Here is a 13278-nt window from a genome sequence, read left to right as displayed (position 1 = left end):
TGCGCCCTGAAGCACCGTAGGTGGCAGGGTTGGCAGATCGATCTCCTGAGAGCACTGAGGAGAGACAGCCACCGTATAATGAGGTGTACACCGCTCTTCCCCAGAGGGGGCCGGCCCTCAGAAGTCCTGGGCCTTAGGCGTCAGGACGTTTTAGCTGAAGACTATCCAGTGGGAATGACGGTCCGCAGATCCGCCTTCCGCTAGAAGAGAAATGAAATAAAATAAAATATTAGAATTTGAGAAAATTAGAAATGTTACATACTAAAATTTATTTAAGTTGAAGCATTAAAATTACTAACTGGAAATAAATAAAAAATAAATTATCAATTACTATAACTAAATAGTAACATATTTAATAGTAATATTTAATAATAAAATAAACTAAAAATAATAAAAATGTCAGAACCACAACAAAATGACAAGATCATTTAATAATTTAAAATGATTTAAATTATAATAATTGATAATTATAACTAAAATTAACTATAATTTATAATTATAGCTGAAAATACACAATTAAAAACTAATTTAAAATATTCAAAGTAAAAAATTAACTCAGAAAATGAATGGAGTTTTTTCTTCCAGAAGCGACTCTGTGTGAAATAACATTCTAGTAGTGTGTTAATATGTTATTCAGAATTGAGCCTCTGAATTGTAATGCAGTAAATTCAGCTTATAATAAGTGCCAATTCACGGTCTGCATGTATAACACTTCTCAGAAAAGCTTTGACTTAAGTGTAAAAAAATTCTTAGTTACAAGTAGGGCTTTTCTAAGAGTAGGAGACTTTAATAAAGAAGCTAAAAGCAACTTTTAGTAAAGTCTTAAGGCCCGTTCACACCAAGCACGATAACTGTAAAGATAACTATAAAGATATAGTTCTAAAAATCGTTCTCAATATTAAACACTAGCAGGAGTCCACACCACAGCTATAACGATAAAGACACCGAGAAACGATATCATTGGAATATTGGTGTGAGTGGGCCTTAAGACTGACTCTTAAAGGTGGGGTAAGCGATTTTTCAAAAACGCTTTAGAAAACTGATTCGGGCCGACTAGCAAAACAAACTTGTAGCCAATCAGCAGTAAGGGGCGTGTCTACTCATGATGTGGAGGAGAGAGCGTTCAGTCCGAGCCGAGCGACAGAAAGATAGCGCCAAAGAAAGATGGCAGATAAAAAAAACAAAAGAGGAAAATGTCTGTGGAACAAAAGAAGGCTTAAGGCAAGAAGTAGGACCCGTGTAAATATCGAATCAGCTTTCCAGCGCTGGAGAGAACTCAAGGAGCGGAAGGTCTGCGATCGGACGCCGAGGTTGCTTTGTTTCTTCTCGAAAGGTGAGTAACACCGTGTCTGCGCCGCAACAGCTAAAGTCTGCCATAAATAGAATGCAGCAGCAGTTTTTTTGGTCGGGGATTTGTCGTGTCATGCCGCGACGCAATCCAGTTTAGACCATAGATATGTATATATATCTATGGTGTAGACAGCATCATTGATTATAATGAGTTGTATAGTATTTTGCCCTGCCACTCGCGTCCGGTGTAGACACGGCGTAACATTGGTTTTGCTTGAACATTGGGGTAACATTGGTTTCACAGAACTAATCGTTGCCTGGGTTGTGTATGTATGTGTGGGGCAGAGCTATCAAAATAGGGGCGAGATCCTTTTGGGGTAGGGTTTGTTTTGGTGATTTCAAATGTCAACATTGTCTACGAGAAATCACTTACCCCACCTTTAAGTGTTGACTGAGGTGAGGTAATAAGAGCCAGTTCGGTTGATACAAGAGTAGGTTCAGTAGTTCTGACTGCAGATGATCAGATGATGGTGATGGTTTTGTACCTGCGCTGGTGTCTTCGGGGATGTCGAAGGAGTAGACCGCGCGTGAGAAGTGTGGTGTGTGATCGTTGACGTCGCTGACGGTGATGTTGATCCGTACATCGGAGGACTGCAGCCCGTCATCAGCTCGCACCAGCAGCGAATACTCGGATCTGCGCTCGCGGTCTAGACGCCGGGTGTTCGTCAGCTCGCCAGACTCGGGATCGATGCGGAAGCTGTCGTCTGCACCGCTGATGATGGAGTACGTCACCAGAGCGTTCGCTCCCTGCACACAAACCACCGGCACGTGATCATCTGTCCTTATTTCATATCATGGATTAATGTGATCAGACGATCATGCCGCTTCAGTCACAAGTAGGGTTGCAAAAAGGTGGAAAATTTCCAGTCAATTTGGGAAACTTTCCAGGATTTTTTGGGAATTTTCCAGGGAATTTTGGAAAGTTTTCGGAAATTTTCCAACTCTTTGCAACCCCAGTCACAAACCTCTAACAGGAAAACAAGATTGTTTTTCAGCCCCACTTGCAGACATTTGTTCCTTGTTTTAAGCAAGAACTTTTTGATCAGTTTTTCAGAAAACCAGAATAATTGGATATTTATACTGAAAAACAAGACACAGATACTGAGAAAAGCAATCAAGTCTGTGCGTAATGTCACACGTTTAATTGAAATAATGCTGAAATAAAATAAAATATAAATATTAGATGAAAAACTTTTAAAAGAAAATGAGAAATGCTGTCTTTGGCGACTTACTAAAATAACTTTACATTGAAGCATTAAAATGACTGGAAATAAATAAAAACGAAAACAAGAAAACTAATTTATATTAATTTATAAAAAATAAATGGTAATATTTAGTTAAAAAAAACTAATAAAAATGTCAAAATCACATAATAAAATGACAAAAATTAAGAAAATTAAAATGGAAATAAATAAAGCTAAACTAAAACCAACACTGAAATAAAAAAATCATATAAATAAATAGTAATATTTAATAGTAATATTTAATTAAAAAAATAATAAAAATTGTCAACAGCACATAACAAAACTACAACAAAAAAACTACTAAAATTAAAATGAAAACTGAAAATATATATAAAAGATCATTCAAAATCTTAGTAGAAACTATAATATTAAATAAATAATCTGTACAATAAATGTGTCTGTGCATAATGTCAAACTTTCACACATTTACTGAAATAAAATAAAATATGAATATTAGAAGGCAAAAACGTGAGAAAATTAGAAATGCTGAAGCAATAAAATCACTAACTGGAAATAAATGGAAACTAAAGATGAACTAAAACAAAAACTGAGATAAATCTAAAACTATTACAAATTTCAACGGTACACAACAAAATTAAAAAAAGTAACTAAAATTTAAATGAAAAGTGAAAATATAAAAATAAAAGCTAATTCAAAATACTACTAAAAACTATAATAGTTTATAAATAACACTAAAACATATGGTGTCTGTGTGTATCGTCACACATGAACTTCAGATTGCAGCAGGACCAATTAGTGAGAGTGAAAGTATTTCATTTCAAGGCTGGTGTCGAGTTTCCTGAGATCAGATCTGCAGAAACACAAACTCAACGCACAACACTGCTCTTCTGAACACACCAACACCCGCTTACAGACTGAGAGAGAGAGCGAGAGAGAGAGACGGATAGAGAGAGAGAAGGCGAGAGAGAGAGAGGGAGGGAGAGAGACGGCTAGAGAGAGAGAGAGAGAGAGAGACGGATAGAGAGAGAGAGAGAGACAGCTAGAGAGAGAGAGAGGGAGGGAGAGAGACGGCTAGAGAGAGAGAGAGAGAGAGAGACGGATAGAGAGAGAGAGAGAGACAGCTAGAGAGAGAGAGAGGGAGGGAGAGAGACGGCTAGAGAGAGAGAGAGAGAGAGACCACGCCCCCCTAAAACGGCTCGTTCTAACACACCCCCACATATCTAGGTCACTATGTGGGAATATTTGCATAATGCGCCCAAATGTTCACGCAAAGAAAGAAGGCGTGGTTTCAGTAACTGCAGTTAGTGTTGAAGCAGCATGTCAGGGAGACGCTGTGTGTTTCTAGGCGAAAGCAAAAGCACTTTATTTGGCTTTCCAAAAGTAAATGCATTTAGGAATCTTTAAGATCACTTACAACAGAACAGCAATGCATTTTATGGATGACCGTTTCGTGAACCTAGGAGAGGAGGTCATTCTGACTTTGCTATGACAATCTGGCGCTTCTGAATCAGCTACTGTTTTGTTATTAGTTTAAGTATTACTGTTCAACTGTTCAAATGCAGAGTTTTGCAGAGAGAGAGAGAGTGTGTGAGAGAGAGAGAGAGAGAGAGAGAGCGAGAGAGACAGCAGGCGTCTCTTTGAACCGCGCAGATATACGGTTCCTCTATAAATCCAGCTAATGGATCCCCTGATACCTGCGGCTCTCAGACGCTGCACATCTGATCCTGACGAGCAGAGAATAACGCCAGCGACAGATCGGGACGTCTCTGTTTGAGCACAGGACAATATGAGTTCAGACCGAGACGAAGGCACATCAAAGAGCAGAAGATCAGGATCCGCTTACAGAAACACCACACTATCACCACTCAAACTGTGGAGTGGCATGGAAATGTTGTGGTTTATGAATATGGTAAAGCATATTTTTGGGGATCTTTTGCATTGTGATGTTTTTTTTTTTTTTAGCACATTTTCCTGTAAGGCCAACCCTCTATATTGCAATCTATATTAAATCACTCTGGGCGACTAAATTATGTCTAATATTAGCCAATTGCTAATAAATTCTCCGGTTTTACTCGCCAGTGTGTGAGTTGGAGGCTGAGTATATGATTAGCACAGATATATGTTCACTCACAGAACACTCTGACTGAGCGCTTCAGAGTTTTACTCTCTGTCAAGCGAGCCGTGATGTTTTTCAGTTCATCTGAATGGATGCGCAGCGCACCTGTGTTTGTGTATTTGGCGTACCGTAAACTCTAGTGTGAAGCGCACGACTCGCCGACACTTTCTCTCACACGCGCAAAGAGCGAGCGAGAGTCTTACATAACATGCAGAATTGATGCTCTACATGTAAACGATATACTTTGTTGTATTTTCCTGTCAAAATAACGGAGTTCCTTTGGAATTCTTCAGCTTTTAAGAACTGCCGGGTTCTCCGGTAGTGGGCGGAGCTAATGCGCAAACGACAATCTCATTGGCTGGTGCTCACCTATTATCGTCCCTGTTTTGATTTCAGCGAATCAGTTCGAGCAAACGCACACAACCCGATTAATATTCATGAAGCCAGTAGCTCATTAATCCTTAGTACGTTTTTATATTGTTATTAGTAGAATTCGTATAATAATAATAATAATATATTATCAGTATTATTGTTCGTTTTTATTTTACAGGAACATTGAATGACCAAAAAAAGCACCAGCACCAGTCCTAATTTGCACTAGTAATTCTAATTACTAAACTTCTATTATTAAATAATACCTGATTATCATATTATAATGCTTGACTGCTTGACTGACTGATATTAAGAGTGTACTTTCAGATATTTAAAAAGATGTACCATTTTACAAACATATATGTTTGTAAAATGGCATAACTTTATATATATATATATATATATATGGATGTTTTAACATTTATTTATGAAGGTGAAACCATGGTTAACACTTTACAATAAGGTTCATTTAGTTAACATTAGTTAACATTAATAAATGCTTTAGAAGTATTTTTCATTGTTAATCTTAGTTAATGTTGATTCCAACATTTACTAATACAGTACATAATTAAAATCAAAAGTTGCATCTGTTAATGTTATTGAATGGACCTGAGCTGACATTAACCAATAATGAACCGCTGTGTTTTTATTAACTAACGTTAAAGCTGCAGTTCGTAAGCTTTGCCTCTTTGTCGCCATCTCTGTTTGAAACCTGCAATTGCAGCTGTTTGTGGCATTATCTTCCTTGCGTGGGTTGTGCTCCGGCACGGATGAATCTAATGTTTTGAGGTGAATGTGTGGATACTGTACTTCAGGATCACAGATGCTAGCCTACGTCTTGGAATATATGACCCAAATAAGAATTCTCACCATATATTGCCATCTGAACAAGTAACAAGTCTGCCACGTTTGTTCTGACCAACTGAGGAAAAAAGCATTACAATAAATCGCGCTACCAATGGTGATTAAATCTAAAGATCGTTAGCTCATATCACATCAAAACATTCAAATTATTATTATTGTTATACTTTATTCTCAAATTGTTAATGTTAACAACATCAGCATTACGTGACCATGTGAATATAGTGTGTATAAGTGCGTAGATCGATTTCAATTTCTTTGAACCCAAAAAACAAATTTAGCTCCCTTCGAACTGGTTTTCTTTAAAATGCAAATCTTTGTAATCCCAGGCTATCTGTAATCAGAAGCACATTTATAACTGGAATATGGTTTAACTTCATTCACATGTGTTTCATAAACGCATAATCCTTTCTGGATTACAATTCGCCATCAAAATGAAGCCTTTACTTATTCCAGCTGCTGTGAGAAAAGGCTATAAACGATCCTCCAGCTGCAGGATCCTCACATGTGATGGCCTAGTAGCCGGGACAACTTCTTTATGTTTACAGACGTGACGTAATGACGCAGCGGCATGCTCGAATTTCCCACGAATACCTGCCCGTACCACTCAAATTAGAAAACATTATTATTATAAGATGACCGTTGTGAATCTGGCTAAAGTAAGGCGATAGTTTCCAACACTGGCTGGTTATGCACTTGCTCAAATATTTAAGATAATTTTTAACCAAAAAAAGTTACAGACTGCATCTTTAACAAAGATTAATAAATACTGTAACAAATGTATTGCTCATTGTTAGTTAATGCATTAAATATAGTTAACAAATGGAACCTTATTGTAAAGTTACCGTGTTGCTCTGTGTGTTTGTATTTGTTGATTTGAAGACCCTAGCAACCACATAGCAACACCTTAGCAACAGCATAGCAACTGTATAGCAACAGCCAGAACACCTTAGAAACAGCATAGCAACACCTAGAACACATTAGCAACTGCATAGCAACACCCAGAACACCTTAGCAACAGCATAGCAACGGCATGGCAACACCCAGAACACCTTAGCAACAGCATAGCAACACCAGAACACCTTAGCAACAGCATCGCAACACCCAGAACACCTTAGCAACTGCATAGCAACACCCAGAACACCTTAGCAACAGCATCGCAACACCCAGAACACATTAGCAACTGCATAGCAACACCCAGAACACCTTAGCAACAGCATAGCAACGGCATGGCAACACCCAGAACACCTTAGCAACAGCATAGCAACACCAGAACACCTTAGCAACAGCATCGCAACACCCAGAACACCTTAGCAACTGCATAGCAACACCCAGAACACCTTAGGAACTGCATACACCCATAACACCTTAGCAACAACATGGCAACTGAATAGCAACACCCAGAACACCTTAGCAACAACATGGCAACTGCATAGCAACACCTAGAACACCTTAAGGCCCGGGTATACTTCACTTTCCGCATTCCGTCTCGCGCACACGGACAAACTCAACACAGGCGCAGTATTACCTACTTGACTTGCACTCTGTCTCAATTTTCACCTCATGCATGCGCTGTTGTACGCGGACCGTCCGCGTGGTCTCAAAAAATTGCCTGCACGCGCACAGGTTGCGCAGCTGTGTGTATACTTTGTATACTTTTTATACGAAGTATACTTTGGCCTTTAGCAACAACATAGTAACACCCGGAACACCTTAGCAACAACATGGCAACCCCACACAGAGCACATTCTCAATGTCAGTCGCTGCATTCAGCTGTGTTTAGTGATTAGTGTCTAGCAGGGTCTTTATCATGCGCTGGCGTGGAGTTTGAGCTCTGGCTGTCCTGTACGGATGTGGGCTGAGATCGGGACAGGAATAACCCTGGACTCCAGTCACACATGCTGTTAGTGGAGCCCAAACATCCCATAATTCCTGCCCATCGTGCCAACATGAGATTCAGTTCAAGCTTTTCATTTAAAAAAACACTGGAAATGAACAACAGGAGAGAAAAATCACAGATCAGATCACAACTGCTTCTCCTGGACTGGTTTATAATGATTTTAAATAGATTAAAAATAGTTACTATAGTTATATGAAAATATCTAATGCACTTAAAACATTTAATAATTAATGTAAATTGTAAACTGACAACTTTAATAATTAGATGAATCACAATTAATATTTAAAATAATTCATATTTTATATTCAGGCTCTTTGATTGTTATCTGATCCACATTATTTTTAACTATTTTAACTGTATAAAAACACTTGGTTATGCTGTTTGATGTTGCAAACTGGTATTTATCATATTTTAATTTATTATCATAAACACACCGGTTTGTAGTGCAAAAAGTTTTATTTAATGTAATTGTTTGCGGTGATGTGCATGATTAATTATTCTAAATACCAGTGTTATTTGATACTATTATTATTGATCAGTTTTTATTTTTATATTTTCCATTTTCATTTTTGGTAGTTTCAGTAATTGTTGTGTTTTTGTCATTTTTATTAAATTTTTTTTTTTAAATCATAATGTCTGCATACTTATTATACCATATACTTATTCATTTTAGGGATGCACCGATACCACTTGTTCCAGTACTCGCCCGATACCGATACTTTTATTTTTGGTACTTGCCGATACCGAGTACCGATACCGATATTTTCATTGCATTTGTAAATTTATTTAAATATTGGGTACAGAAACTAAAAGAGTATGTATAATGTTAGTTGGTTAACTTCATTTATCAAATAGAGAGTCAAACCAACATTTATTCAGACACCTTCAACATTTCTCACATTATCACAGTTTATTCACTATAGTTTAGAAAATGGTAATAAAATATAACAAGAACTCCGAGTTAAACTGTGTCAGAACAAATTCAGCTTGATGATGTTAGATAACTTTGATAGAAAGGTATGTAATAGATTACAATAAACCAAAAACTATTTATACAGCTGTCAATATTTACACAACTATCAATACTTAGTCAGGTGACCCCTAGCCTCAGTGACCGCCTGTGGTCTCCTGCGCATGCTGTCACCCAGCTTCATGCAAACCTGAACTTCAATGTTTCCCCAGACTCGGTCTGAATAATTTTTGGTCCCAAATTTGTATACATTTTACTGGTAGTCCACTGTATGAAGAATTTTGGGGTATAATTTGTCACAGTTTAGTTTATTTAGCTATCCTCACTTACATAAATGAACTATAGTGTCCTGCACCCACTAGTAAAAATATATAAAAAATTATATCTGGTCTCTGAAACATTTTTGGTTTGACTGTATATCCTTCTGTTATTTTCAAACTTAATTATGCCCATTAAAATGTGTTTTACAAGATTTTGTTACTTTCACTGTTAATTTTTTTTCTCTCTCTATGGTAGCCTACATCATCTTTAATTTAATAGCATTAGAGCGGCTCCATTGCAGCGGCTCAGAACTGTAATCACGCGATTTGCTGTAAAAAATGCAGGGAACCACTCGCTATAAATCTCCTAACTGTGATATTTTCAGAAATGGAAGTCGCGTTTTTTTCATCTGAAACGTGCAGCGATTTATTTTCCAAAGCCACTCATATAATGCAGAAACACTCATGAAGCAAACAAAACACGCGCAACGCCTGCACATGTATTTGTACTGGCACAGAATGAGAGGAACAAGTACAGTGCAGCCTAGCGCATTTCACACTGGCTGTTAGTTTCACTTTCGCCAGAAAGTCGTGTATGCTTAAGGGTGAAAATAAATGACGTTTATAGTGAATGCCTCTATAAATTGTCTTATATTTACGATTTAGTTTTAATCCAAATGATGCATGTGCTAAGTGAGCGAACATCAATAAAGATCACACAACAGAAGTGCGTGTGCTCTCTAGCTCTCTCTCTCTCTCTCTCTCTCTCTCTACCGTTAAGTAACTTGTGCATTGTTTTACTTACTACTTTTTGACATATCCGACCAAACTACAAACTCAATCCACTCAGCGTGCTTTGTTTATCAGCTGGCGCAAATCAGCTATACAGGCATTAATACTGAATGTTTTATATTCATTGCATACATATACTTCGTAGACATCTCTAATAACTCCATTCTGCTGTCTGTTGTCGGTGTTTCTTTGTCTGAATATGGCACTTATCACATGCTGTGTGGTATCGGCGTTTGGTATCGGGGCATTTTAACGAGTACAGGAGCTCAGTATCGGGCCCGATACCGATACTAGTTTTATTTACATTTACATTTTATTTACACATTTTTTATTATTTTAGTAGATCAAGTTACAACCTAAATGAAAATGAAAAGTTTTGCATGGGCAATTAGCTTAAATATATAAGATTTAGATTTTAGATAAGCAACTAGCAGAAATCAGTTTTATAATTTTTTTAGTTAACATTTTATTTGAAGCAATTTTTATGCTTTTAGTTATTTTTTTTTATTAGTTATAGTTTTAGCTACAACAATCCTGCTAATGATCTGCTCTCTAATGAGAAGCCCTGCCCCCCCAATGCCGCCTGACACCAACAGCCAATCATAGCTCACGGCTGGGACTCTATTAGTTATTTGTAGACGTGAGTTTGAGCTCGTGGGAGCATCAGATTTCTCTCAGCGTTGGGTTTAATATCGCAGCGTTTAGTAGTTCAGACTGGGAGCTGAACTCGACTGCTCGCTCTCTCAGGGAAACACGCCTCCTCTGGAGACGAATCTGTATGTTTGCCAGGCGAGAATCACTGGAAATGAGCTCTAGAGTCTGAATACCGTCACGGAACATCAGTCCTCCTCTTTCCTGATGATTAAAATCAATCTAGTGCTGCAGAAATGCGGCAAACGTTGCGTATCGTCTAGTTGTGTGTGTGTTTGGGGGCGGAGCCACACAGACTCCGCCCACACGTCTGCTAGAGCCATTATCACGTCAATCATCATGACTGACAGCTGTCAGCTGTACCTCATCTGCGTCTGTGGCCGTGAGCTGCAGGATCCTGAAGCTGTCGCTGATGTTCTCCTGGATGGTGATATCTAGCGTGTCGGTGGGAAAGACCGGCGGGTTATCATTCACGTCCTGTAGAGTGATTTCAACCTGAGACCGAGAGAGAGAGAGAGAGAGAGAGAGACATTAACACCCTCAGTCCAAACATCATTCAGCCTCCTGATATTTACACAGAGACCCAGTGAGGAAATAAAACCGCCCGTGAATTACCATTTAATGCAATTGCCAATAACATGATAAAAAGACAGCAATGTTTTTTTGATTAATCAAAATGTTTTCTAATACATCTAATATGTGACCCTGAAATTGAGATTTATACATCTATATTATAATTATAAAAGTGCAAAGCTGACTGTTGCAACTTGTAAAATGTGCCAATGTGTAAAATCAACATTGCTACTTCAACCAGTGTTGATTTAGTATCGAGATGTATAGTATTATCGTATTCATTAATATTTCAATTTCAAAGTTTTAGTCTTTTTCTGCCGTTTTTATAATTTTTTTTTATAGTTTTTCATTTTTTTTATTTTTGTTGAAATTATAGTTATTTTAGCACTTCAATTAGCTACAATAAAATACTTTTAGTTTTTTTTTTCAGTTAACATGTAAGAGTTCAAGACGGTTCAGTAGTTATCGCTACATTAGTGCATGGTTGCATGGCGTTAGCAACACCAAGGTCATGGGTTCGATTCCCAGTAAATGCATGAACTGATAAACCGTTCAATGCAATGCAGTTCACTTTGGATTAAAGCATCTGTCATATGCATAAATGTTGATATTTTTTTGTAGCCGTGCACTTTATTTGTTAGTTGTCGTTATTTTGCAAGTCAATATGCACACTGTAAAAAAAGAAAAATAATAATAATAAGTTGTAAATAAAGATTATTGGTCTACATTTTACAAGAAAATACTATTTCAGTCTTTCAACTTCAAAATTTCCCGTTTGATTCAACATGCTACTTGCCCTTTTCTTTGCTATCATTTGTTCAATTTCTAAGTAAATCCTGCAGCAATATTTTTTCAGTGCAATAAATCAGTAAAAAAAATCAACATGGATTGTTTTAGGCTTTAATGATGAGTGTCTACCAAGTGAAACATCTGTTGTCATTTCATAATTACAACAACTCCATCAGCATGCAATGCAGCATTAATACAGAAATCAGCTGTTTTATATCGCTTTCAAACGTGACTCATTCAGTCAGATTTCACAATGCAACCATCCGTCTCATATTCAATAACTCGCAGTTAAAACGCATGAAATCAGCCGAGCACAGCGGCCAGATCCCAAAACTCACACCTCGTCTCGTCCTGAAGAACTTTAATATCTGCTGCAGTAAACATCACAGAGCCGTGAGCGCAGAAAAACACCAGACACAGAGCGAGAGGTTCAGTATTCAAGTAAGCTTGAAGATTGACTCGTAGTGTTGATTCATCAAACACATCCCACACACGTTTATTAGATTCTAAAAACAAAATCATTTACGCTCCTGTACAGTATGAATAGCATGCAAACCCATATTCAAACTGAGTTCTAGATTTTTTTTTGTTGATGTTGATAAATTTATTTAAATGGATACATTTTTATGAGTCTAATAATAATTTTAATTATTATTATTATTATTTATAAATTAAGTATTTTATATTATAATACATTATACATATACAATATATATTATACAATTACATATTATTATTATTATTATTATTATAAAATAATACATGAATACATTTATATTTGCATATGTATATTAAAATATATTCACACATAATTCATATTAAATTATTTATCTTTCTATCAACTTTTGAAGCACTTGTAAAAATGTTACATTTTTATGAAAATAACCATTTTATATAATATTAATTATTTATAAATGATATATTACAAATATATGCATACTTTTATATTTGCATAAATATGTATATTAAAATAATATATGTGCTTAATATTTATTAAATTATTAGCTTTTTATCAACCTTCATTAACTTGTTTTATTTTGCCAGTTTTTTTACATTTTTAGGAAAACAATATTTATTACTACTACTACACCTACTAGTACTACTACTAGTAATACTAATAATTATTACTATTATAAAATACATGCATAAATTCATATTTGCATTACAAAATATTATATTTGCATAATTCAGAATTACTTAACTATTAGCTTTTTATCAACCTACAAACCCCAGTTTGGGAATCCCTGCTAGGTATGGATAGTATGCAAACTGTGATGCAACTCATAATCTCATATCTCCATATCTAGACTCATCTAGAGTTTCAGTTGAGCTCTAGAGCTTTATAATCTAAACGAGCTGAGCTCTGAGCTGAATAAGAGAGAAATATGAGGACTCCCACTCACTCACACACACACACACACTCACTCACACACACACAC

General features: G+C 36.6%; 1 protein-coding gene across 1 annotated transcript in view; it reads right to left on the bottom strand.

The window, feature by feature from the left end:
• The window catches only part of fat4 (FAT atypical cadherin 4), a 106519-nt gene that overhangs the window by 45285 nt on the left and 47956 nt on the right, over window positions 1-13278 (bottom strand). The window contains exons 3-4 of the mRNA XM_016254641.1: window positions 10841-10972; window positions 1836-2097 (exon numbers count right to left, since the gene is read on the bottom strand). Coding sequence (XP_016110127.1) covers window positions 1836-2097; window positions 10841-10972 — 394 coding nt within the window. The remainder of the gene's footprint in view (window positions 1-1835; window positions 2098-10840; window positions 10973-13278) is intronic.

Source organism: Sinocyclocheilus grahami, unplaced genomic scaffold (assembly GCF_001515645.1).
Source record: "Sinocyclocheilus grahami isolate Dianchi unplaced genomic scaffold, SAMN03320097.WGS_v1.1 scaffold1270.1, whole genome shotgun sequence".
NCBI classification, from domain to species: domain Eukaryota; kingdom Metazoa; phylum Chordata; class Actinopteri; order Cypriniformes; family Cyprinidae; genus Sinocyclocheilus; species Sinocyclocheilus grahami.
Note: the sequence above shows the minus strand (reverse complement) of the source record. Positions and strands in the feature narration are given on the sequence as shown.